Raw genomic sequence first — 24,049 nt, forward strand, 5'->3', positions numbered from 1 at the left:
CACTTTCTCCTCTCCTCTTTCTCTTTCTCTGTCATACTTTCCTCGGTTTTCGCCACCTTAGACCAAAGGGAGGAGGGGAGCATTTTGAGCAAAGATAATTTAACGAAAAGCAAAGAAAGCAATTCATATAGCCTTTCCCACCTACGGAGGCACGAGGATGCACTCAGGCTCCATCTTAGTGCCGAGAGAAGAGCCTCGGTGGTCGCACTTTTGGGCGAAGGGATATTGCAAAAGAGGAAAGAAAACACTGGGGGCACAGTTCCACGTCCTCCTCGCTTGCTACCCCTCCGCAACGACTCGTCTTTTGCACCCAAGCATTTGAGGCTCGTAGTTAAAAATGTCTTTTAAAGCAGGATATGGGTTTGGAAGGGAATGTGGTACATTCAAAGTACCCAGGTCTGTCGAGGGCACTGGTATTTCTGGTTCAAAAGCTGCTTTTAGCTGCCTTGAAGAGGAAAGAGAAAGCAAGATCCAGAAAGAAGAAAAACAAACAGTTCAGCGGGTGCTGAGGGACTCCAGGACGTGCAGTTGTGTGTCTGAGGACGTGTCTTTTCACATCGACAGCCCGGAGAGGACTTCAGGATGCTTCCAGCCTGCAAAATGCGGAGTTGCCCATGTGTGGCTTCGTCCCCCTCACTTGCAGATGGAGGTCGGGAGAGAGGCTCCCTGAGCACGTCCACGAAAGCAGGGGGGCTAGGGAGGAGCCTACCTCTCAACCGGGCGCCCTCTCCCTGCAGAGAAGACTTTAGGCCCAGTCGGTCTGGAGTGGGAGTGGGTTGGAGCTGGGGCAAGAAAACTCGTCTCCAGGCTGAACAGTGACATGCAAATCTTCACCGAGTTAAACAAACAGCCGAGCAAGCTGCAGCTTCATCGGGGGGTGGCGGTGGGGGCGGACGCGGCTAGCGCCGGTCTCTGTTTCCAAAGTTGTTACAATATGAAAATAACAGGCTTCGTGCAGCATGTTGTATGGGCTGATGCCTCCCACCCCCACGCCAGCCCCCAGCGAAACCCGGCAGATAATCAGCACGTCCCACTGTTTAGTCATATTTGACAACTGGGTTAACCTGGTATCTAGGCGCTGGCGAAACGGTACAAAGGATGCCCTCAATTACCACTAGAAGCTTCTGGTGTGACTGGCACTTGTATTACCCCCCGGGTCAGAGGCCAGAGCGACAATTAGGAAGTCACTTAGACCTCTAGGGGAAATGGCGGGATGCAGCAGGCTCCAAGCCCTCCCAACAAGTCTGTGGGTAAAGACCTGGATGGAGAGGCCTATTTCTCTCCTCTCGGAGGAAACATCCCTTCGCCCCTTCTCCTCAATGTGACTAAGAGTAAAACGGAATCCAGTGGAAATAAGAAACTGGGTGGACAAACCGCAATGATAAAATTGCGAGCGAGAATGATGGATTCCAGCTGAAGTTGTGCTCCGCAGTTGAGAGCCTGGACACACAAAGTGAGCGTTGACATTTCCGTCTCCACTGGGGCCTTGGTGCGGCCTCCGCCTCGGCGCCCCCTCCCCTTCTACCTCCTTTCCCACAAGTGGAGAGCCGATTAGGACTGTCAGTCCTAACTTGCCTCATCTCGGGGAGGTTCGGGGGACTTCTGACTCGGTCTCAACGGTATTTAAACCTGGCTTGGTGCGTGTGTGTAAATTTTTAATTGCACTGTAATTTCTTCAGCCCTAGCCCGCGACCCCCCCCCCCCCAATCTCGCTAGCCGCGGTGACTGGCACGCGCCGGGAGCCCGGGCTTGGGCCCCTCGGCGCGTCTGATTGGCTGCGGGGCAGCTCCCGTCTGCTCTGCCTGCGCCCTCATTGGGTGAGAGGCGCAGCCAGCGGCACTTCAAAGCGGGTGCTCCTCGCACTTAGGCTGAGTTTAGCCGGCGGGAGCCCGGAGTCCGCTCAGCGCGAGCGCGGGGACGCGGGAGCCGCGCGGAACCAGAGCAGTTTTCCCGAACAAGCCGCCAGGCTCAGCCCCGCTCCCGGCCCCGCCGCGCCGCCCAGGGACCTGATATGGCCACGTCTATACTTGGGGTAAGTCAGAAGCGCAGCATTTGCTTCTTTTAACTGGAGTAATTTTTCGTTATGGCTTGTCTGAGTCCAAGGCTCTGGAGAAACTGTTGCTGCCTAGCTGCAGCTTCAGCTTCTTTTAGCACTTCCCACATTTCCGGACCTGATTCTCTCCAAGTTATTGCAACCCAGGAGGTGCCTTTGTAAGAAAAGGATTTGTTAATCAAGTTCTTTTATTAGTCGGTTTTAAAGAAAACCTAGAGGTTTCTTTTCTTCCCTTCGTGATTTATAACCCATCCCCCTTGCTTTGGGGATTGTGGCAATTACGCGACAGCGGTGTTTCCAGAAAATAGCCTTAATTGTTTTGCAGTCCATGTAGTCACGTTAACAAACATTTACACTTCTGCGGCTTCCTAGTTCATCTGTGACTTTGAAATCCCTTGCGGGGCTACTTTTCCTTGGATTCTTGTTTTCATAATCGTGTGTGTGTGTGTGTGTGTGTGTGTAAACATTTAAAATATTTTCCATTAAAAAGAAAAGTCGTGTCCTAGCCACCCTTGGGAGGAATGCCCAAGTTTCCCCCCGACCCTACGCTGCTGTTTCAGCCGCCTTTGGCCTCACCTGGTGTTTGTTGTAGATGTGTTTACCTCCGTGTTCATCCCAAAAGGGCGATTTGTGGGCTTCTGTGAAAGCAGCAGGATTACGGCTAGCGGAAGGCGAGCGACTCGAATCCGGTTTGGGGCAGGGGTTTCACCCACAGAGACATCTTTGATTTGTAGCCTCACCGAAGAACAATTTTCCAGCGCCGAGACCCTCGTCCTTGTGATCGCCTCTGCCCCGCGCGGGCGCGGGGCGCGGCGCATCCTCGGCTTGCGCACGGGGAGAAGGCGCGAGCTGGGGAGCCACGACCCCCCGGGACCAGCCGCAGGGGGACGAGGCTGCTCACGGGTGCACTTTGTGTCTTCCTCCCACTTCTTCCTTCCCTCTTCCTTCTTGCTCCCTCCCCCACCCCACCCATTCTAGGAAGAGCCGCGCTTCGGAACGACCCCGTTGGCCATGCTGGCGGCGACCTGCAACAAGATCGGCAACACGAGCCCGCTGACGACGCTGCCGGAGTCTAGCGCCTTCGCCAAGGGCGGCTTCCACCCCTGGAAGCGCTCCTCGTCCAGCTGCAACCTTGGCTCCAGCCTCTCGGGCTTCGCGGTGGCCACCGGCGGCCGCGGCTCGGGCGGCCTGGCGGGCGGCTCGGGCGCAGCCAACAGCGCCTTCTGCTTGGCCTCCACGTCCCCCACGTCGTCCGCTTTCAGCAGCGACTACGGCGGCCTATTCTCCAACTCCGCGGCGGCCGCGGCGGCGGCGGCCGGGGTGTCCCCGCAGGAGGCGGGCGGCCAGTCGGCCTTCATCTCCAAGGTGCACACGACGGCGGCCGACGGCCTGTACCCGCGCGTGGGCATGGCGCACCCGTACGAGTCATGGTACAAGTCAGGCTTCCACTCGACGCTGGCGGCGGGCGAGGTGACCAACGGCGCGGCGTCGTCTTGGTGGGACGTGCACAGCAGCCCGGGCTCGTGGCTGGAGGTGCAAAACCCCGCTGGGGGGCTCCAGAGCTCGCTGCACTCGGGCGCCCCCCAGGCCTCGCTGCACTCGCAGCTCGGCACCTACAACCCCGACTTCAGCTCGCTCACGCACTCGGCCTTCAGCTCCACCGGCCTCGGCTCCTCGGCCGCCGCCGCCTCGCACTTGCTCTCCACCAGCCAGCACCTGCTGGCCCAGGACGGCTTCAAGCCGGTGCTGCCCTCCTACTCGGACTCCAGCGCCGCCGTGGCGGCCGCCGCGGCCAGCGCCATGATCTCGGGCGCCGCGGCCGCCGCCGCCGGGGGGAGCTCCGCGCGCTCGGCCCGCCGCTACTCCGGCCGTGCCACCTGCGACTGCCCCAACTGCCAGGAGGCCGAGCGGCTGGGCCCAGCCGGGGCGAGCCTGCGGCGCAAGGGCCTGCACAGCTGCCACATCCCGGGCTGCGGCAAGGTGTACGGCAAGACGTCGCACCTGAAGGCGCACCTGCGCTGGCACACGGGCGAGCGGCCCTTCGTGTGCAACTGGCTCTTCTGCGGCAAGCGCTTCACGCGTTCGGACGAGCTGCAGCGGCACCTGCGGACTCACACGGGCGAGAAGCGCTTCGCCTGTCCGGTGTGCAACAAGCGCTTCATGCGCAGCGACCATCTGAGCAAACACATTAAGACGCACAACGGGGGCGGCGGGGGCAAAAAGGGCAGCGACAGTGACACGGACGCCAGCAACCTGGAGACGCCCCGTTCCGAGTCCCCCGACCTCATCCTGCACGACTCCGGCGTCAGTGCCGCCCGGGCGGCTGCAGCGGCGGCGGCTGCTGCAGCGGCGGCGGCCGCGGCGGCGGCCTCGGCGGGAGGCAAGGAAGCCGCGTCTGGCCCCAACGACTCTTAGAGGCTGGGCGAGAGGCGCGAGCGGGCAAGCAAGTAGAGACGACGAGAGCGAGCTAGAGGTTCGGAGGGCCAGCGAGCGGGGGACGGAAGGGCGGGGGCTCCAGGGAGGCCCCGGGCCGGCGCGAGGTGGACCGGCGTCCGGCTCCCGGGCCACTGCTCGCCGGCCACGCGAGGAGCTACCCTCTGCTGCCCGAGCCCAGATGAGAATCGAACGCGTGGTCCAGGAACAAAAGCGAACCATCTTCCGACACAAACAACACTTTAAAAAACTGCACATACAGACACACACACACAAACACACAACACCGGAGACCTACAACCACAAGCGCGCACACGCAAGCGCGCGCACACACACTCAAACTCAACACAAACTTCTCGAGCGAAGAGCAATACATAGAAGCGCTCCCTCCTCCCCCACCGCCCACCCTCTTCCACTACCTTTCTCTTTCCTTTTCTCCAAAAACAAGCCACCACCCTGCAAAGGACTGTCAGAACATTTGAAAACAAACGGGACCTATAAGAACAGACCCCTTTGTGTGGATTATATTATATATAAAATGCTCCAAGTCCTGCTTGATATCTACTTACAATGAGACTTTTTTTTTCCTGTAAAAGGAAGCATCAAAAAAGGCCGAAGGTGAGAAATTAAACTGGAAGTCTAGTGACAGTTTCTCTGTATTTCATTACATCTGTATAAATAGGGTTCAAAAGATTGTGTTCTCTTTTATTTTCTTGTAAATGTTCATTCGAATAGAGGTTTTTTTTTTTTTTGTGAATTCCTGAAATTCAGGGAGTTTTTTCCTTTAATTTTCTGATGCACTTTGTGAAAGTCAGTATATATGTAAAAGATATTTAAAATGTTGAGTTATCATTTCACTCACAACACGTAAGTTAAGGTCATCTAAAGAAATTAAATGCGTTTATCTGTATGAAGAAAATCTTGACATATTTTCATTTTGGTATTATTAAAGGACTCTGAACAATACATTTTCTTTTTTTTTTTTTTTAATCCTGTTACCACCTCAATAACCTTTACGTGGGTCGACTTTTTTTGTTGGGAAAAATTCTCTTAATGTTAGTTTTAGGTAATGTAAGGTTTATGTGAGTTATAAAAGCCATAATACATATACGTCTTTGAGAAGTCAAAATTATTTATTTGTATATCAACAGCGTAGATTGGGCTATAAGAATGTGTAGTTGTATTACTTAAGAGAGCTCTCAAAAGGTGACGTTTTAAAACTCTGAAGCACCTGCGAAAAAGTAAAGGTCCTTGGCAGCTTTAACTGGGAGGTGCCTACTCCTCCCGGAGGGGTCAGACAAAACTCCAGTGGGTTTGTTTGTTTTTAAAAAGCGATTTAAAAACAATCTGTGAAAGGAAAAGCTTTTTAAAAGAAGTCTTTTCGCTCCCAAGACCCTCTACGTTGGGAGGCCACTCAGGGGAATAAATCGCTAGAGTCAATACCCCGGAAAAGACATTTCATGCCTAAATGAAAATCTTGTTAAATGTTATTAATTTTGACTTAGAGCACACAGCAGCCCCCTGTGCCTTGTATTCCCTTATTAGGGATTCATGTCTTATCAAATATCTAATTAATCTCCTAGACATCATTTGTTCTGGCCAACTTTATCTCAGCTGGTCCACGGGGAAAACTCCAAATATTCTCCGTGACAAAGCTCCCTTGAAGATCTTTTTAATTGTCTAAATTAACTGCACCAAATTTGCATGTCAAACGGTAAAGGGCAACCTGAGATAAAATGTAAACGTTTTAAAAGCCCCCAAACTAAGCACTTGATTTGATAACTAGGCTTTTTAATGTTATGGAAGACAACTGCTCCTTTCCTTTTCAAAGACGACTGATCTATGCAAATAGTGAATTGGAAATGCCTAGGTCCCCGCGCCGTCAAATGGCCCTCGCAGGTTATTTGAATATCAGTGGCGCTGCTTCTGAAAAGGTTCAAGGATGCTCTCTGACTTCTTTGTGATTACTCAGTGCGGCGTCTTATTCTGAAGAAAAAAACTCGGGAATAATTAAAGGCTGGGATCAGGCCTGGGAACACATTTGGGACAGGAATCTCATTTAGACAGTCTCTTTCAAAATAAGGCACAGTTAAATTGACCAGAAGGCAATTATTGAAATGAAAATTATTTTCACTCTCTTTGTCTTCTGACCACCAACTTAACAGGCCCAGTTTAAAAGAGAGGAAGAGAGGGAGAGACGAAAAGAAAATTAGTAAATAAGATAATTTCACAATTTAAAAAATGTTAATTTAGAAATAAAGTACATATTTACAGAATAAAAATATTTCTAAAAGGCTCCCCACACAATAGGAAATACAAGCAAAGTCAGCGCCAGTAGGGGGGAATTTTTTTTTTTATTACTGTCTTGGGAACTTGAATGAATGTTTTGATTTTTAGGAGAAAAAATAAATTGTTGTTCTCAACAGTCAACAAAATGTTTTCTCGCAAACTCTGCTCTGAAAAGCCAAGTAGCAAAGTAGCGATAAAATGTAGAGCGAAGGTCCCCAGAGGGGCGTTTGCAGCATGACGTTGGGTGGCTTCTTCCCACTCCATGTTCTGACGGTCCCCGCAGCCTCAGCTGCCCTGCTCTTCCTCGAGTGTTTCTTTTCTTTGGCCATTTTCTCCCCCGGCTCAGACAGTTCATCACCGTGCCCCTAGCCCAAGCCCCGGGTGCCCTCTGGTCCAGGTCTGGCCGTCTGGAGAAGTTGGCGGGTTGCGTACGCCCTGGGAGCTTGGGGCCCAGGTGCTGGAAGCCGATAGGATGCCCGGCGCGCTTGGGAGCTACTGGCAGGCGGCACAGAGGTGAGGGCGTGGTGGGGTTTCCTGAGGAATAAGGGCGCCGGGGCTTCTGTCCCTGGAAGCTTTGTTTCTTGTGGATAATAAAGGCAGATCAAAGGGCCTGGCCTGCAGGTTCCGCTCGCCGCGCGGCTCCCTCCGCAGCCCAGTGATCAAGGCCTCTGCGCGCTGCCTCTGCCCCGCGGGTCAGCCAACGTCCATCACCCCTGCTCCCCCGAGCCGCGGGCGGCGGCCGGGCCCGAGCGTCCCTCCGGGAGAGCAGAGCTCTCGGAACTTGCACGCAGAGGGAGCAGGCCCCTGCCCCCAGCCGAAACCAGCTAGCAAGACAGACCCCCGCCCTCCTACCCAACCCTCAGCCCCAGGGGACCCTGGGGGCGCGGGGACACCTTCACTGGAGCGGGCGGCGACCCGCTGGGGCCGAGCAAATTGGAGGCAGCGTGCGTGGAAGGAGAGAGCCCACGAACTGGGAGACAAGGGCTGTCTCCACCCAAGGTGGGGCCGCGTCTCTCCAGGGACACCCCCGTACTCCCGCGCCCTGGGCCTCTCTGGCTCCGGGGCCCGGGAAAAACGGGAGGCGGAGGCCAGGTGTCCGGGCCTAGGAGGCTAGCGTGGGGCAGGGGCTCAGGCCTGGGTGAGGGGAAATGCGATTTCGTTTCAGCCGGTTTCTCCCACTGTTTTCTGTGGTGTAGCTTCCTGCGTAGCAGAGGAATGAAGACCAAGTTTTCCTCGGCCCTGCGCCTACCCAGCCCCAATCTCCCCCCTTCCGCCGGCGGTTTCCTTTCTGGCTTGATGTTTTTTTCCCTTGGAGTGAATAGGATCTTACCTGATGAGGCGGGGAGTGGGGGGGAGGGGGGCAGGAGAAGTCAAGAGACATTTTTCTCTCCTCAAGGAGGGAAAACATTATTTTGACGAGATTAGATAATGCACCTGAGCGGCTTGTCTGGCCATTCCGTCAAATCGTTATAAATCGTGGAAAATTGGATTTCTTTTTATTCACACGGAAACTTTATTTATTCTAACTCTAATCTTATTTGCATCTATTATCTGTATTCACCAAGGCTCTCTCCCACTACAAAAAATGCAGATGAAGTAAATCTTACATAAATCCCGCCCATTTGTGTAATTGGTATACTAAGTGTTTATTTTAAGTGAGAATAATTTAGCTACAAATTTTCCTAAGGAATAACATTCTTAACACATTAAAAAAACTGAAAACTCTGATTTGCTTTTATGTTTGACAGTCGCTCTTGATTCCCTTAAGAGGAGCTTGGCGAGTGCGGCTCGCTGGCGCCATCTAGAGCTGCGGGCCGGAAAAGCCGCGCTGTCCGACCTGCTCGCGGCTAAGAGCGTGGGGAGACCGGCGTTTACTTCCAGCTGCAACAACCCGGCTAATCGAGCAAAGAAAAGCGAGGTTTTGTGTTCCAGGGTTGGTGGGGAGACAAGCCCTACTACTGGGGGGCACTGCTTAGTAATGGCTAGTATTACTGCTCCTAGGGAAGGAGATCTTTTCTGGAACGTACTAACTGAAAATCCAAACAAAACAAAATAACGCCTTGCTTGGCCCTAGTCTTAGAAGTGGCTCGTTTAACGTCCCTTTCAAGGCAACTTCAGGGTCTTTCAACTCGGAGTTGAGCACGCCGGGCGCTGTCGGCAGCGACTTGGATGCGGCTTGGGGACCCAGCCGTGGGTGCTGTTCCCCCCCGCCCCCCACCCCTTCCACGCTCTCTTCGGCCAACGACCCCGGATCCGAGGGCTCCCTGTCGGCGGGGCCCAAGTGGACTATCCAGGACCGACTGAACCAAGCAGGTTAAACCAGGCAACCAGACCGTCCCACGTCCCCAGGCCCTCCCTGCCCCCGCTCCCCGAGAAGGGAACCGCAACTTTCTCCAGCCCCGACCTGGGGTGGCCGAAGCAGCCTCCTGCCTCGCCCCCATCCTCCAGGCGCCATCCTGCCCGAGTCGGGGGCTGGGGGCTGCAGGGCAGGCTGGAGCCCCGAGGGGCAAGCAGGGCCGCTGTGGGCTGCCAGAAGCCCCGAAACCCCTCTTCCAAGCTCCTCCCGAAGGGTCTGCACTCCCTGCGGGCGCAGACAGACCCCTTTTACCCCCACCTTTCCCCTTTGAAACCCAAATCTAAAATTGGATAACAGTTGGGGGGCGTTGACAAATTTTCTCTCCTCTCAGTGCCTCGCCCTTCCCCCGCCGCCCCATCCCTCCTCTTTCTAGTCCACTACCCCACCTCTCGTCTTCAGACGTCGCGCAGTGGCTTCTTCCCCTCCTTTCTTGCCCCTCCCCCCTCCCCCGCACGTTTATTGTATTGTAATCTTAAAAGCTACACCTCCAAATCCCGTGCCCGAGGCCTCGGAGGCTCCGGAGCCCTCAGCAGCTAGAGCTGGCCGAGGCCCCGGCGCGCGGGGAAGCCCCGATCTCGCGCGGGGGAAACGCCGTGTGTTTCAGGAACTCGCTGCCACCTTTGCAGCGGGTAACTCGGCTGGGTTTGTATTTGCTGTTTTAATACAAACCCCGCCGCACTGCCTATTTCAAAGATGTACTAATTACTACTTGGATAGCAGGGCGCAAAGTCCTTGTCCATTTCCCAGTACAAAGTAGGTTGCTAGAAAATTTGAAATTGCCTTTCAGCCTAAAGCTGCCTTACCTGAATGTCATAATTACAGTAATTATGTACATCCAAATTACATGCTAATTAAATTAGAATCAAATCGTTCTAAATCGAAATCAAATGAGGTAGTGAAGAATTAATCAATGACAACATAAATAGAGAGCTTCCTTCAGAGATATTTATTGTAACGATCCAAGGAGGAATTTGATCTGAAAAAGTCACCTGTTTATTTACTTTCAAATTAGTAATCAGTTATTATCCCTTCTCCATAATTTTAACCGTTCAGTGTTACTTACCCCCACCCTTTCCAGACGCTGGAGTTTATAGAGATATGTATGAGGTAAATACATACAGACATGCCTACCCTATATGTTATTGATATAAATAGAGTGTTTGAAACTCCGGTTAAAGGGAAGGTTTCAGCAGGTCCGTAGAAACATATTCCTCCAGGGCCTATTCTCAGGGACCTAGGAAAGAAAAGCAAGTTTTTTAAGGTTATCCAAGACGGTTACACTCTCTTCGTTAGGAATTCGTACCAGAGATTTTGCATTGTTTTGCAAACATCTAACCTTTTCTGGGTAATTCATTTATAAAGAAATGCAAAATGATAGGGTGTCTCCCCCAACCCTCCCTTCACTTTTCTGCTTGTAGATTGCTGGCAAGAGTAGACATTTTCATTTTTTGCCCCACGAGAGAGAGATTAGCATTGGCCTCAAAAGCGCCGTCTTCACCTGTGGAGCCTGAGAAACGCGAGAAATTCGTTCGCTTTCTTAACTACTGAAGGCGAGTCCGTCCTCCGACCTGCGCAGGCGAAAAGCGCTGGAGACCGGGCGAGCTTAGGCGGGAACTGGCAGGCGAGGGCGCTCGGCCGCCCCGGCGCGCTGGTTCCTAGGGCGCAGCTCCAGTGGCCCGCAGCCCGGAATTTCTTCTGAGTGGGCTACCGGCGGGGGGAGGGGGAAGGGGACCGGTGCTGCGAGCTAGCCTGGATCCTTTCCCCTTACATTTTTTCAGTGGGGAGTCCAGCGGCCTCCTCGCGCGGGAGGTGCATCTGCCAGGAGAGAGATGCGCCCCCTAATTCTCAGGCTTTCATCTGGGTTTGAGGTATGTTCAGAAGGTTGCCAGACGCGTGTTTGGAAGGAAAGCACACACAGTACGCAGGGATGGCGTCGCCTCTGGGGAAGGGAAGGGGCAAGCCAGCCTGGGACTCAGTCCATCACCCGATCCAGCTCCCTTCGGGCCTCTTTTGGGTGTAGGGCGAGGTCCTTGGAAGCCCCACTCTGGCCAGCACCCAAGCCGCCGAACTCCACTTCTGCCCATCCCCTCGGGAAGAGCTTCAAGCTGAAAGGACTGGAGTTTTCCGAGTCTAGGAGTCGGGGAGGCGACTCACGGGCAGTTTGGGCCACAGCCCGCGGCGTTTCTTTACATTACAAGCCGCTCCTGCGTTTCATCCCGCACCTTGCTTCATTATTACTGTTACATTCATGTTAAGTGTGGCGTGAAGAGAGGAGAAAAGGGGAAGGTGATCAGGGTTTGCTTTCCTTTTGGTCAGCAGGAACGGCGTTTGAGGAGCCTCATCAGCTCTCAGTTGCTATTGCATTTCCCAAACCTTAGTTCCCTCGGTCTTGTTTGTTCCTCACAACTTTTAAAAAGCATTTCTCCTTTTTGATTACCCCCCCCCCCCCAAAAAAAACCTGCATCCAAGGCCTGCAGCTATTGCATGCCTTTCTCCATCTCTTTTCAAGACGTGGTAACTATCAAGGTTTTCTTTTCAGAAAACCTAAGTAAGGTTTCTTAATATCCTTCCGCTCCTGAAGCTAAAACGCAGCTTTCTCCCTTATCTTCAGCACAGGATGTGGAGAACGCGGCCTTACGGAGCGGCCTCCACCAGTGCCTTGGCCCAGTGGTCTTTTAGGTAAGGAGGAGAGTGAAATAGCTCAGGTGGATTTTGAAATCTTTGAGATTCAGTGCTACAACATATTACATGTTCGGTGATTAAAACTGGGAAACGCCGAGCTCCCAACAGCGTGGACTGTTCGGATTCACTATCAGCAAGCCATCTCAAGGAATAACACAAGAAAGGTCTCTCATAAGGCTCTCAGATAAAAAGCTTTCTTAAGATTAAAACTGTAAGATACAAAAGAAGATCTCCATATCTCATTGCAAGGTAAGCAGACCTTACCGCTATGCTGCGGCAACCTTTGTCTTGGCACATTTATTAAATGAAATTATGACTGACTTATCACATTCAGATAAATAAACAAGTCCTAACCTAGTAACCTGATCGTTCCTGGCCATTTGTAAATCGACAGCACCTCCTACAGGAATTAATTTGCTAGTGTTAAATTATGCTAAATGTTTTGTCAGGGAAAAGGGGGGGGAGAGTGCCCAATAACCTCTAAGTTGGCTGTGCAGTGCCAGGCCCCTGAACAAATTAAGAAATGTCACGAGGCGTACCCAGATTTCTTTAAAAGAATCCCTCTATTAAGGGTAGGAAGAATGACAAATATCACCAGACTTTTCCTGTAGTTCTCTTAAGAAAAAAAAAAAGCTACTGTTGAGGACTTTTGTTCTTGAATCATATTTGTTAAATTTGGAGGATTCTTTTTTGGATCTCAGTACTTAGGAGAACCTCTACACATACAGCTAGATATCTTTTTTTTTTTTTTTAGATATCCTTTTTCTTATGAGATTTTATCTCTTTTTTTAACTTTGATTTTCAAAAGCAAAGGTATTAGATGCTGAACATTTTATTTTAAAAAATCATTTTAAATTCCTTTAACCATTACCATTAGAGTATGCAGAACAAGTAAGCTGAACCTCTTTAAAGGTATTTTTTTTTTACCATGTCATGATTGTCGGTGAAAATGCCTCCCTTCAGTTTTTTAGTTTGCCAAGTTGGAATGCTAGCCCACTGGTTCTGTCTAGCACATTTGGGTGACCTAGTCTGAAAACCAAACAGCAAACCAACATTTCCTGTAACTGTATGGGAATTTTTAATCACTATTGGATGGGTAAGAATATTAGGGCTAGTGGCAGTACTTCATAGTTTCTCAGTCTTAACCATGAAGGACAATTAAACCAGAGATTTAAAAATACTTGCAGCCAGTTATAAAGTTAAAAGTGGACCACACCTTTGTGAAAGTCAAAGTGTAACAAATAATAATGTATTTTTTAAATTCATTTTTAATTACAGGATGCATTTCAACATTTCTCTTCACGAACACTCTGTTGGTTCAGAAACCCTTTAAGGCAGTAAGTATTGCATAGGTTTTGACATTATAAAAATTATAAAGTCTAAAAAGGCATAAGATAGAAAATAATCAGTGCAACACTGATGAACTCAAAGTGTAAATTAGCAGTCTATCAATTTTAAATGCATGCTTTCTTTTTTTTAAATGAAGAGGGAAAGGGATCTTTGAGATAACGCTGTAAGTTATTGAAATTTATAGAAGAAATTCAAGTTCTCCACTCCCAATTTTCTTAAAAATATACATAACCAAAGGGTTGCATATGCCTTTAGTTTAGCTGCTTGTAAATCAGAGGACATTTGTGTGCCTATACAAGACAAAGATAAATATATACATACGCACACACACACATTTGTATCAGACTACATGGTACGGTTTTACTTAATTCTTCTCTCAAACTTTCTTACAGAATTTATGAAATTATGACTGTGAAACCTCAAAACCATCCAAACTAATCACTATTTGTATTGTATTAAATAAGAAGTGTTTTTAAAATGTGGAACCCTGACAAAAATACACGTGTCCATGATGTTTAGTATGTATTTTTTGAAGTTGTATGTTACTTGTGATTTGAACTAAATAATTTTTTCTGTGGTCTTCCTTTACCATGTCCTTTGAAACACAAGGGGAAATTTGCCAGCTAAATTTAAATATGCCTTATATACCTATGCTCATGAAATATATCTAAATAGTTTACACTTGTTCATTTGTGACATTATATAAATGCTTAACCTTTAGAAATAAAAGCTGTGATAACTGAATGGCAGTAGTAGAAAGGCCATCTGTGCTAGGTAGAATAATGGTCCCTTAAAGACATACGCATCCTAATTCCTGGAACCTATGAAGATGTTAGGTTACATGGCAAAGGGGAATTAAGATTGCAGATAGAATCAAGGTTGCTACTCAGTTGATTTTGAAATAGGGAGATTCTCTTGTATTTCCCTGCTGGGCCCCATATAGTCCCAAAGGTCCTTAAGAATGGAAAAGAATGCAAAATGTCAAAGTGTTAGAGTGATTAGATGTGAGGACTTGACAAGACTTTGTTAGCTCTTAAGATGGAAGAAGGGGCCCAGGAGCCAAAGAATGCAGGCAGCCTCTAGAAGCTGGAACAGACAAGCAGATTGCCCCCTAGATCCCCCAGAGTACCAACCCTGCTAACACCTTGATTTTAGCCTAGTGAGACCCATTTCAGACTTCTGATCTCCAGAACTGTATTTGTGTTAAGACTGAGGTAATTTGTTATGGCAGTATAGAAAATTAATACATTATCCAAATGTAAATAGCTTATTAACCTGTAGAGCAAACACCTGAAAGGAGTTTGTCTTAAAGAAATATTGACCAATGTATTATTTAATTCATTCTAGTGAATTTCAACAATGATTACACTTTGCTTCAAGTAAATTCAAATCTTAAAAGTAATATATCTGAATTGAAAAAAATACACATTATAAGCTGACTATATACTATAATAAAAATTTTAATTTAAAAAATTTTTTAAATTAATGAAAAAAACTTAGTATATGGTGCCCTTCAAAATTCAACTCAATAAAGTATCTTTGAAATGCCAAAAAAAAACCCCACCAAAAACAATAATTAAATTATACCCATTCAATGTACTGTTATTCTTTTAATGATGTTTCAGAACAAAGAAAATGTCACAGAGTTATACGGAGTTTCTTTTTATCTTAGTACAGGGCACAAGAAACATTTAGCAACAGAAAGTATTTTTATAGCCCCAAAATAGATCACTTACAAATGTTTGCAAAGTTCATTCTTATGGTATGCATGTAGTTTTGTACTTGATATGACAGTTTACAGAAATGGAAAATTAAAATAGAGCTTTTTTATTAAAAAGACAATAGTACATAATTTAGCCCTTGCTAAAGGTATTCAAGAAGGAAGTGGAGATGTATTTATTCCCAGGTAATTGTCACATACAAGTCTCTATTCTCTACTTCTGCTTCGTTCTCTTTGTGTCACTCTAGTGTGCTTATCTCCCGAGTGCTCTCTGTGCATCTTCCCTCCTCGGTGTGTATCTGTGCCATGGCTCCTGTTGTCATCTTTTCTGTTCCGCTCTCCACTGGGACTTCGCCGTGGCTGTTTTCTTATCTCTTGTGGCTTGTAACCACCGTGACTTCTGCTTCGGCTTCTCCTACTCCTCTCGTCCCTGCTCTGGCTCCTGCTGCTCTTCTCATTCCTAACAGATCCTCTCTTCTCTGGACTCTGGTTATGGCTTCTGGGCTTTCTGTCAGAATCAGAATGGCTCCATTTGCTATTCTCCCCAGAACTCTCCTGTCTTATAAACCTAGGCTTTTCCTTCTTACTGTGACTGTTAAAATGTTCTTCATCAAGTTTTCTCTTCTTAGACTTGTCCTTCTCTTCAGAATCACTGTTTTTATTCCCCGAATGCTTATTTTTCTTTCTTTTCTTCTTTTGTATGTTTTTTTCTTTGTTGTCACTCTCACTGCTGCTTTCTGAAGTCTCACTAGAGGAGGAGGAAGAAGAGGAGGACGAGGAGGATTTGTTTTTATGTTTTTTGTGTTTACTTCTGCTCTTCTGAAGCTTTTTCTGTTTTCTATCCTTTTTCTTTTTCTTTTTTTTCTTCTCAAGTCGATCCAGTTTCCTGTTATTGGGGAAAAAATAGTAATAGACTATGTAAAAACAGTCCTTTCATTGACAAATATAAAATTCTGAATAGACAATATAGTTTCTTAGAAGCTATTAAAAGTGGTATTCAAATACAAACACGTTCTTTACTTTTATTACATGACAAATCATTTTCTTTTAAATTATTCAAGTCACATATACACTGTTTAAATTAATTAAAAAATGCATCAAGCTAACTGTTTCATTATACTTTCCTCAATAGTAATGACTATTAAAAAATGCTTACTAAATCAGAATTTGAAGTTATATATAGTACTCTAGATAAATGGCCACCCTGGCGAAATGTTTGTAACATTAGTTGGGCTGACTGCAAATTCAAATGTAAAGGTTTCATCAGATGAAAAATTAATTTTATGTATGTGCTATTTTAAAATATGGAAATACTAATCAACATTAACTATCAAAATTCAAGAACATATTCACCAGAAATTCTGAATAACAATACACTTTACAATTTTTGATTCTCTTTTTTAGTTATATAAAATAAAATAATCACATACTAGTTTTCAATAATTGTTTAGATTTGTAATTAATTAGGACAACTCATTTAAGGCATTCTGAATTTCTAAAGAAGAGTAATTTGTTTATATATGTCAGAGTTACTATGAAATAAAAATGTCTTCCCTGGGTTCTGTCCAGCCATTCTGAAAACTCCACATATTGAAACATCATGAGCTCCCTCTATTGGACTCAGCAGACATTTCTTGGATTCTTTAATCCAGAGGTAGTCTGTTTAACAATATTCATATTTACCTTAAATTTAAGCATTTTCTCAGCACTCCTCATAAAATCTTACAAAATGTAAAAAGAGTAATATATGGTCCACATATATTCTAAGAACGAACTATATGCAAAGATGTATACAAATCTAATATGAAAAGACCTACAAGTAAATCTATTTCCAAAGTAAATGCGCTGAAAAGTGCAGTGACTGTCATATAAACTGAGTACATAATCTTACATTCATTTTCATGTTACTGAAGGACAGACAAGATTGTATTACCATAGCTGAAGAATAAATCAGTCAATAAATGTGATACATGGTTTCAGTACCTTAAACTTAGGATCAGAGTTAACTATGATACTAAGATAAAAAATAAGAAAAATGTAGTTTAATTTATTAAGTAGATACTTTTAAATCACCTGAGAAGTTTCTGTTTTTGTCTGGTTGTTAATGACTTTAAAAATTCCACTTCTGGATCTTCTTCGCCCTCGCTTGCAACATATTCCTGAGTCAACAAAGACTTCGTTAAATTTTTAGATCACAAGACAAGTTAGTTACCAGACAGGAAAGGAAACATTAACAAATGAGAAATTTTGTATTAGGGACATAATGCAGATGAGTATGACATTGTGGATTGGAAAGTGGAATTAAAAAATTTTTGTAATCTACCTGCCAAGGAGAATCATAATGCACTGAGTGGTTAAGATGACTGCTTTGCCACCATTAACAAGTGTTATCAGGAGAGGACGACAGAGAAACATAGATAAAATGTTTACAGCATGACATCCACCCTCTTGAGTTTGAATATAAACACTTGAGGATTTAAATATTTTATTTTTAATTTAATGAAACATTGAAACCAGGAAGATCATGAACTTTACGGATCAAAACACCCACAATTTTTGCCTTTATAATTTCAACAGTACAGTATCAAATATATCAAACAGTACAAATATAGGATTATATAGGTTATACGTAGAATCCCCAGCAAAGTTTGAGAAGGAACATGTCTCTTTTCAAAACAGCACAAGTTTACACCAGTGGGAGTCTGGGTTTTAGTCTCAGCTCTGTCTCTAAAGATCCACGTGACCTTAGGGAACTCACTTCTTTGAGCTCTGGTTTCCTCATTAAATGAAATAGATGGTTTATATTAGAACATCTACAGCCTTTTAAACTCAACTATTTTCTGGATCTATGTGTAGTTTAATCAAGTAACTGTTTAAAGTATTTTCCATAATTATTCGGGGTTTGCTTTTATGTACTTCTTCCCATTGGTTCTGTTTAATGTCACTTTAGGGGTTAAGTTAGCAGGAAGGAAAAAGTAACCACCTTATCACTAGTTCAGTTAGATATTTTATCCACATAAACTCAGAGAAGCAGTTACATTTATTAAAATATATGTTTAAAAACACTTTGTCATTTAGGTTAAAATAATAAAGAAGCAAAATCAAAATACATTTTAGGCATTTTATTTGCTCTATCTTGCTTTCCTATGGATATACGCATATTGGAAAACATTAAGTAGCAATTCACGACCAATCACATTTAGATTTATAGACATTTTCAGCTTACTGATAAAAAGATCATTACCTGTGATGGATCATTTGCGGTCAAGTTTCTCCCCAGTACATTTCGTTTCAGTGCAAACCCACTGTTTCTCATCTCCGCTATTAGCTCCGAGGGGTGCATCGATGGCCCTGTTCACAAAAATCACAGTTTGAATGTATCATTTATATCTCTCTACCTTTTTCGGACTCCACAGTAGGAATGCAGTTGAAGCTTTGTTAAGTAAAATCACAGCTAAATCAACTCAATAATCTTCTGCTGAGCAAATAATCAGATATGATTTTCTAAAACAGCAGTCTGGAGATTCAGAATAGAAAATAATTGCATTTTTCTTTACGTGCTAGGGGATTCTCTTCTTATGTGACTTTGTCATATTGAAAAAGATACATTTAGGTGTTATCTGCTTGGTGGTTTTTAGTATAAAATCAAAGCAAAATGATAAAAGACTGCAATTAAACTTTTAATAGTTATTCTCTCAATAAGAATTCAATTTAAAAGAAGTACTTTTAAAGTTACATGAGCAATTTATTATTCTAGTTTCCATTTCAAAATTCCTTACCCTTATTTATCAAATACCAATATTGAACACACTGCCATGTGGTTGCTAATTATCAACAATACACACACAACACACACATGCAAACACATATGCTATGGTGTAACCATCAAGTACTTTAGTTAATCTTGTACATATTCATAACCACAGTTTGAAACTGTAATTCATTAAATTGAGGTTGGTGACAAACAATTTCAGGCGGGCTATAGGTGTGTATATGTTATATATTTTCTACAAGCTGTTTCCACTTTCACAAAATCCCAAACTTTTTGAAAAGTGAGCTTGTTTTGGTCACATTTATGCTCTAAAGACAAATAATATGGACTAAAAAATAGACACAATTAAAAAAAATTTTTTTAAAACACCTGCACCCTTCCCTCAAACATTATTAGGTTTACGTAAGATAGTAGAGACTCTTCCCTCTTTCTTTTGTATATTCCAGTTTCATTTTGTTTTCCCTGCAGGTAGCAAATAATGACATTTTGTGAAAGTTGTTAAAAGTTTCTGGCCTACATCATTACACTGGCTTAGATGAACTACACTGAGTGATGTATCTGGAATATAAGGAAGAGTAAGACAATTCAGGTGGGGGACAGAGAAACATTCAGAAACTGATTCTCTAGTTTGTTGATTAAATATGTTATCTAATTTCTTTACCTTTTTACTGATTTATCTTTTTACTACTTATTTGCACACTCACTTACATGTTAGTGTAAAAAACAAAAAGCAGTAAGCAATAAAACTCGAATCTGTTCACTTGTCAGCAGCATCTTTGGTAAAATGTTTGGTCAGACAAGTTCATGTGTAGGTTAGTACAAGTGACTCTGGGCTTTACCATTCTACTCATATTACCAAAACAACTGAAAGCTGGCTCTAGGAATGAGGGAGATAATAAGGGAAAAACTGCCTATTACTGGAGTATGGGAAGTTATCAACAGTGTGATGCTTTACTTTACTAGGGAAAAAAGCCTTATTTAATTGAAAACAAAACAAAAACATCATAAAGCAGCATCTTTATTTCATTGATATTATTTTAAAACAACATCTGTTTTTTTTCTTTTATACAATTAATTTAATTCCTATGGATTACTTTAATGATTTTAGAAAGAACTAAAGGAAAAATTAAATTTTAACTATTAGTACTGATTGCTTCTAAATGGCATTAAAGTACTAATTAACAGCTTTAAATTAATTATAAAGTGGTCACTGGTGGCTTCTCAAATTTCACATGCAGGAACATAATTTTATAAAGTAGAAAATGTCTTCTGAAATGTCAAAACTACATTTCTTTGTCAACAACTTTTTTAGATGTTAAATGAATTCAGAAAGCAAACATGCCAAAAATTAGGATAAAAACCACTCCAGTAAAGGGCCAAAGAGCTTGGCTATTATGCTGAGAGGTTACTCATTTCATCAGTTTTCATCAAAAGATGGGAAATTTTAATAAGATGTTTTAGAAAACATGCTTTTAAAATTTTCATTACCATACTTCCAACTACTTCAAGAAAATGCTCTCTCTTTCCCAGGCTGACATAGATTATACAGATTATGAAACAAACATTACTCTTTGATCACTTATATTCCTCCAAAATCTCAACTATGATTTTGTAGTACATATGCTTAGCACACACACCTACCCTGTAAGACTACATTGTCTAGTGAAGTACCTGACAAATAGTACTCAATAAATAGTAATAATTATTTTCATCAGTGTAATAATTATTTTTGTCAGTAGCTATAAAACTTTTATGATTATTTTATGATATATTTTTCACAAAAAAATGCTCTTAATAGTAACATTTTTCAAACCCAGTCTTATTCACTTCTTTTTGTACTTAAACCTTCTTCTATCATTACAAGTTCTGGGTTTAGAAGATGTGACAAGTCAGGTTTAATTAAGATATATTTAGCAAGATATCTTTATACTTTCATGTTATTGTGACAATGGCTATGCAGAGTTGAACTGACAGAAATGACTCCAGCTCTCTGAGAACTCAAAATTTAATTGATATAATAGATTATATAGATACGTTGAAAAAAATAGGTTTTACAAATATGTTCAAATGCAAAATGACTACGTTTATGTATGATGCCTTAATAATTTAAATTCAGATGGAGCTGGGGCTCAGTAATGTTTGGTTTGCTCTTAAATTTGCTATGGCAGAATAATTCTAGAGAATCCAGTAAAAGGGCATTTGTTTTAAAATGTGGATTTGTGAGGGCTCCTTTCTAGGTCATTTCAGCCAGGCTGGGTTAAGCCTCCATAGCGCAAAAACCAATGTTCCAACTTAGAAAAGCAGGTCCACTGAAGAAACTTTTCAACATTCATTAATTTTGCCAACTTTCTTTGCTGTGATATGTGGATAAGCACCAAAATCCTGATTGTGAGTGTGGTATTCAGTTCTAAGTCCTGATCAGACCTCACTGTTTTGTACTAGAAAAATACCATGAAGTCAGTGTCACAGAAAAAAAAAAAATCTCAGAAGGCAAATTACATTGTACAAAATTATGTTTATAAAAGGTTTACTCTATTTGTTAAGAGCATTCATTTTTATAGAACTAAACAAAAGCAACAGAAGGTGAAAAACATTCCATAGTAAAACATATTCTATCAGAGAATAATATAGGAGTCAAAAGCACTGGCTATGAGTAAGGCTGTATTGCTGACTGCAGTTAAACGAGAGCAGTCCCAGGTGAACCCCACAAACCGCACAGGAGGAAGACTGATGCCGACGGCAGAGGCATCTGTGTTTCACCGCTAGCCCAGGTCCTTCTGCTCTTCCCAAGGACAGAGGTATCTTCCATTCAAAGTTCATCATTCCTTTCAAACGAAGCATTATCTTCTACAATGTTACGGTACTCAGTGGGCGAAGGGAGGGCACTGAGTTGTGGGTTAGGTAAGGCTATATTAGAAATACTTTCCCTTTCTTCCCCCAAATTTAACACACCACTACTGTTTGCTGAAACTAAAATGCTCTTCCTAGAGTGAACGTAGTTTTGTTTGCTATGACAGTGGTGATCAATTTTTTTCCTTCTCATTGTGTGTGTGTGTGTATTTTAACTTTGTACAATGGAAAATTTCAAACCTAGAGAGAATAATATAAAGAACTCATCACACAGCTTCAACAATTATCAGTATTTTGACATTCTTGTTTTATCTATTTCCTCTAAATTTTTGTTTCTTTTTTGATAGAGTATTTTAAATAAAATTTCAGATATCACTTTGGTATATAAACCACTAACAAATAAGGGCTATTTCTTAAAAATAAAACCCCAACACTTTTATTACATTTATCAGTAGACAGTTTTAAAATGTCATCTAATGTCCAGTAAACATTCAGATTTCCCCAACTGTCTCAAAAGTATTTTTTTGTAATTGGTTTGTTCAGATTAGAATCCAAACAAAGTTCCACACATTGCATTTTGTTCATATATCTCTTAAGTCTTTCTCTTTTTGAGGTATAAATGACACATACCTTAAATCACTTTTAATCCAAAAAAATTTAGCCACTTTTCCTCTACTCCCCGCCCATTGCTATTCATTTGTTGAAAAAACTGGGTCATTTGTTCTGTAGAATTTTCCCTATTCTGGGTAGTGATGTCACTTAATATGTTCTTCTAGCCCCTGTATTTCCTGTAAATTAGTGGATAGATTTAGAAGCTTATTATTTAGTTATTTTAATATTTTATACTACATACTAGAAATATATGTTAAGTTTCCTAAAGTTCGGATTCAGGAAAATGACGTCTGAAAACAAACACATTTTTGCTAATGAACTAGAACTAAAGAAAGGCTGAAACTCCAACCTGGTATGTTCTTGCTTTCACCATGTATTTACTGTAGTCATAGTAACAGTGATATAACCTTCAAAATGTGTGGTTAAAATTAACTCCCAAACACCAGCACAAATAATGATTCTCATTTCCATGAAAAGTATGACATTTATTCCTTTTTCTTTCCTAAAGTTAAAGTGACTATAGTGAAAAAAGCCACTCCCTGACACTAAATGTAAAAAGGACACTTAGAGACACTAGTTACAGCACACGATCGAGAAGGAGAATTATCAAGAATTATCTTACACTTTACATTTGATTCCTAATATTACTTAACCTTTTGCTTTAAGGAAAGCTTATAGAAAGTTATCTTAAAAAAAGGCTGAAAAGGGGGCACAGTAGGAGCATGCAGCATAAGCCCCAGGGAAAAAGTGAACAAAGCTATTAATAAAATGTGTGGGTGATTTTTATTTATATAGATGAGAATGTTTTATGTATGATTTTCTAAAGGTTATGCAAGAACCAATTGTACTGAATTGTAATAAAACTGCTCCATACTAGGAATTTTCCTGACACACCGCCAGTTCATCTCAGTGGAGGCTGGAAACAATAGGGTTTCTTATTGCCCTTATCCCGAGTTCATATTGAAGACAGCTAATCTGATCTCTATTAAAACAATGTAAAGGAAAAATTAAACATTTCATTTTTGTCTATGTGTCTGGAAAACACAAAAACAAGGAAAGATGAAACTGCCCTTATTGTATGCTAGTAAAAAACACTGTTTATTAAAAACCACCTTGCCTTGACTCGATAATGTTAAAGATATTTGAGTTTTATTAGATTATGTCTTTAAACTTACGTTTTCAACTTAATTTACACTCAGGTATTTTAGTGATGATGTATCTATCACTAAATAATAAAGTAAATTCATAGTCCAGGGGACTAAGAAAAATCATTTGTGTTGTGATAAACATGAAGTGTTAGAAGTTAGCACTATGTTTTTAAGAAGTTATGAAAATATGAATGCTCTTGAGAAGTTATGCATCCATGAACCTCAGAAATACTATGTTGAGTCAAAGAAGTCACATACAAAAGAATACATACTGCATGACTGCATTTATATGAAGTTCATAAACAGGTAAAAGTAACACATGGGATTAGAAATTAGAATAGTGGTTAGAGGTGAAAGAAGGGTATTTACTGGGATGCGGGTGATGCTCTATGCTCTGTATCTTGTCAGAGACATTGGTTACCTGAGTGAATACATTTGTCAAACTCAAACTCTACATTTAAGACTGATGCACTTTACTTTAAAAAGTTACACACGATAATTAAAATCAGTCAACAGTATTAGTGAACAACTAAGTTACTACAGATTCTCACTACATTGCTATACTATATCTCTCTCAAACTATGGAAAGAGCCCTGCATAAGGAATTTCAACTTATTTGTCCCTGGTATATAACATAGAAAGTGATTTTACAAATCAGTATGTATTACTGAGGGCTTTTTATTTTAACTCACTAAGTACTTCAGAAATAAAGAATAAAGCACTTAGTTTTTGCCTTCAAGCTTATAAACTTCTTGGGTAAATTAGTTCATGTAAAAGAACAGGA

At 43.1% G+C, this 24,049-nt stretch overlaps 2 protein-coding genes across 2 annotated transcripts in view; one reads left to right on the top strand and one right to left on the bottom strand.

Annotated features, from left to right (window-relative positions):
- Positions 1-1,908: 1,908 nt before the first annotated feature.
- On the top strand, positions 1,909-4,963 carry SP9 (Sp9 transcription factor). Its single transcript, XM_031451108.2, has 2 exons — positions 1,909-2,032; positions 3,032-4,963. Exons 1-2 carry the CDS (start codon positions 2,012-2,014, stop codon positions 4,466-4,468), a joined length of 1,458 nt encoding a protein of 485 aa, XP_031306968.2. The 5' UTR covers positions 1,909-2,011; the 3' UTR covers positions 4,469-4,963.
- A 9,790-nt stretch (positions 4,964-14,753) lies between these two features.
- CIR1 (corepressor interacting with RBPJ, CIR1) overlaps positions 14,754-24,049 on the bottom strand; it is a 28,884-nt gene continuing 19,588 nt past the window's right edge. The window contains exons 8-10 of the mRNA XM_010990127.3: positions 18,128-18,234; positions 16,957-17,042; positions 14,754-15,769 (exon numbers count right to left, since the gene is read on the bottom strand). Coding sequence (XP_010988429.2) covers positions 15,091-15,769; positions 16,957-17,042; positions 18,128-18,234 — 872 coding nt within the window. The 3' untranslated portion in view covers positions 14,754-15,090. The remainder of the gene's footprint in view (positions 15,770-16,956; positions 17,043-18,127; positions 18,235-24,049) is intronic.

The sequence above is a fragment of the Camelus dromedarius genome, chromosome 4 (genome assembly GCF_036321535.1).
Source record: "Camelus dromedarius isolate mCamDro1 chromosome 4, mCamDro1.pat, whole genome shotgun sequence".
Lineage (NCBI taxonomy): Eukaryota > Metazoa > Chordata > Mammalia > Artiodactyla > Camelidae > Camelus > Camelus dromedarius.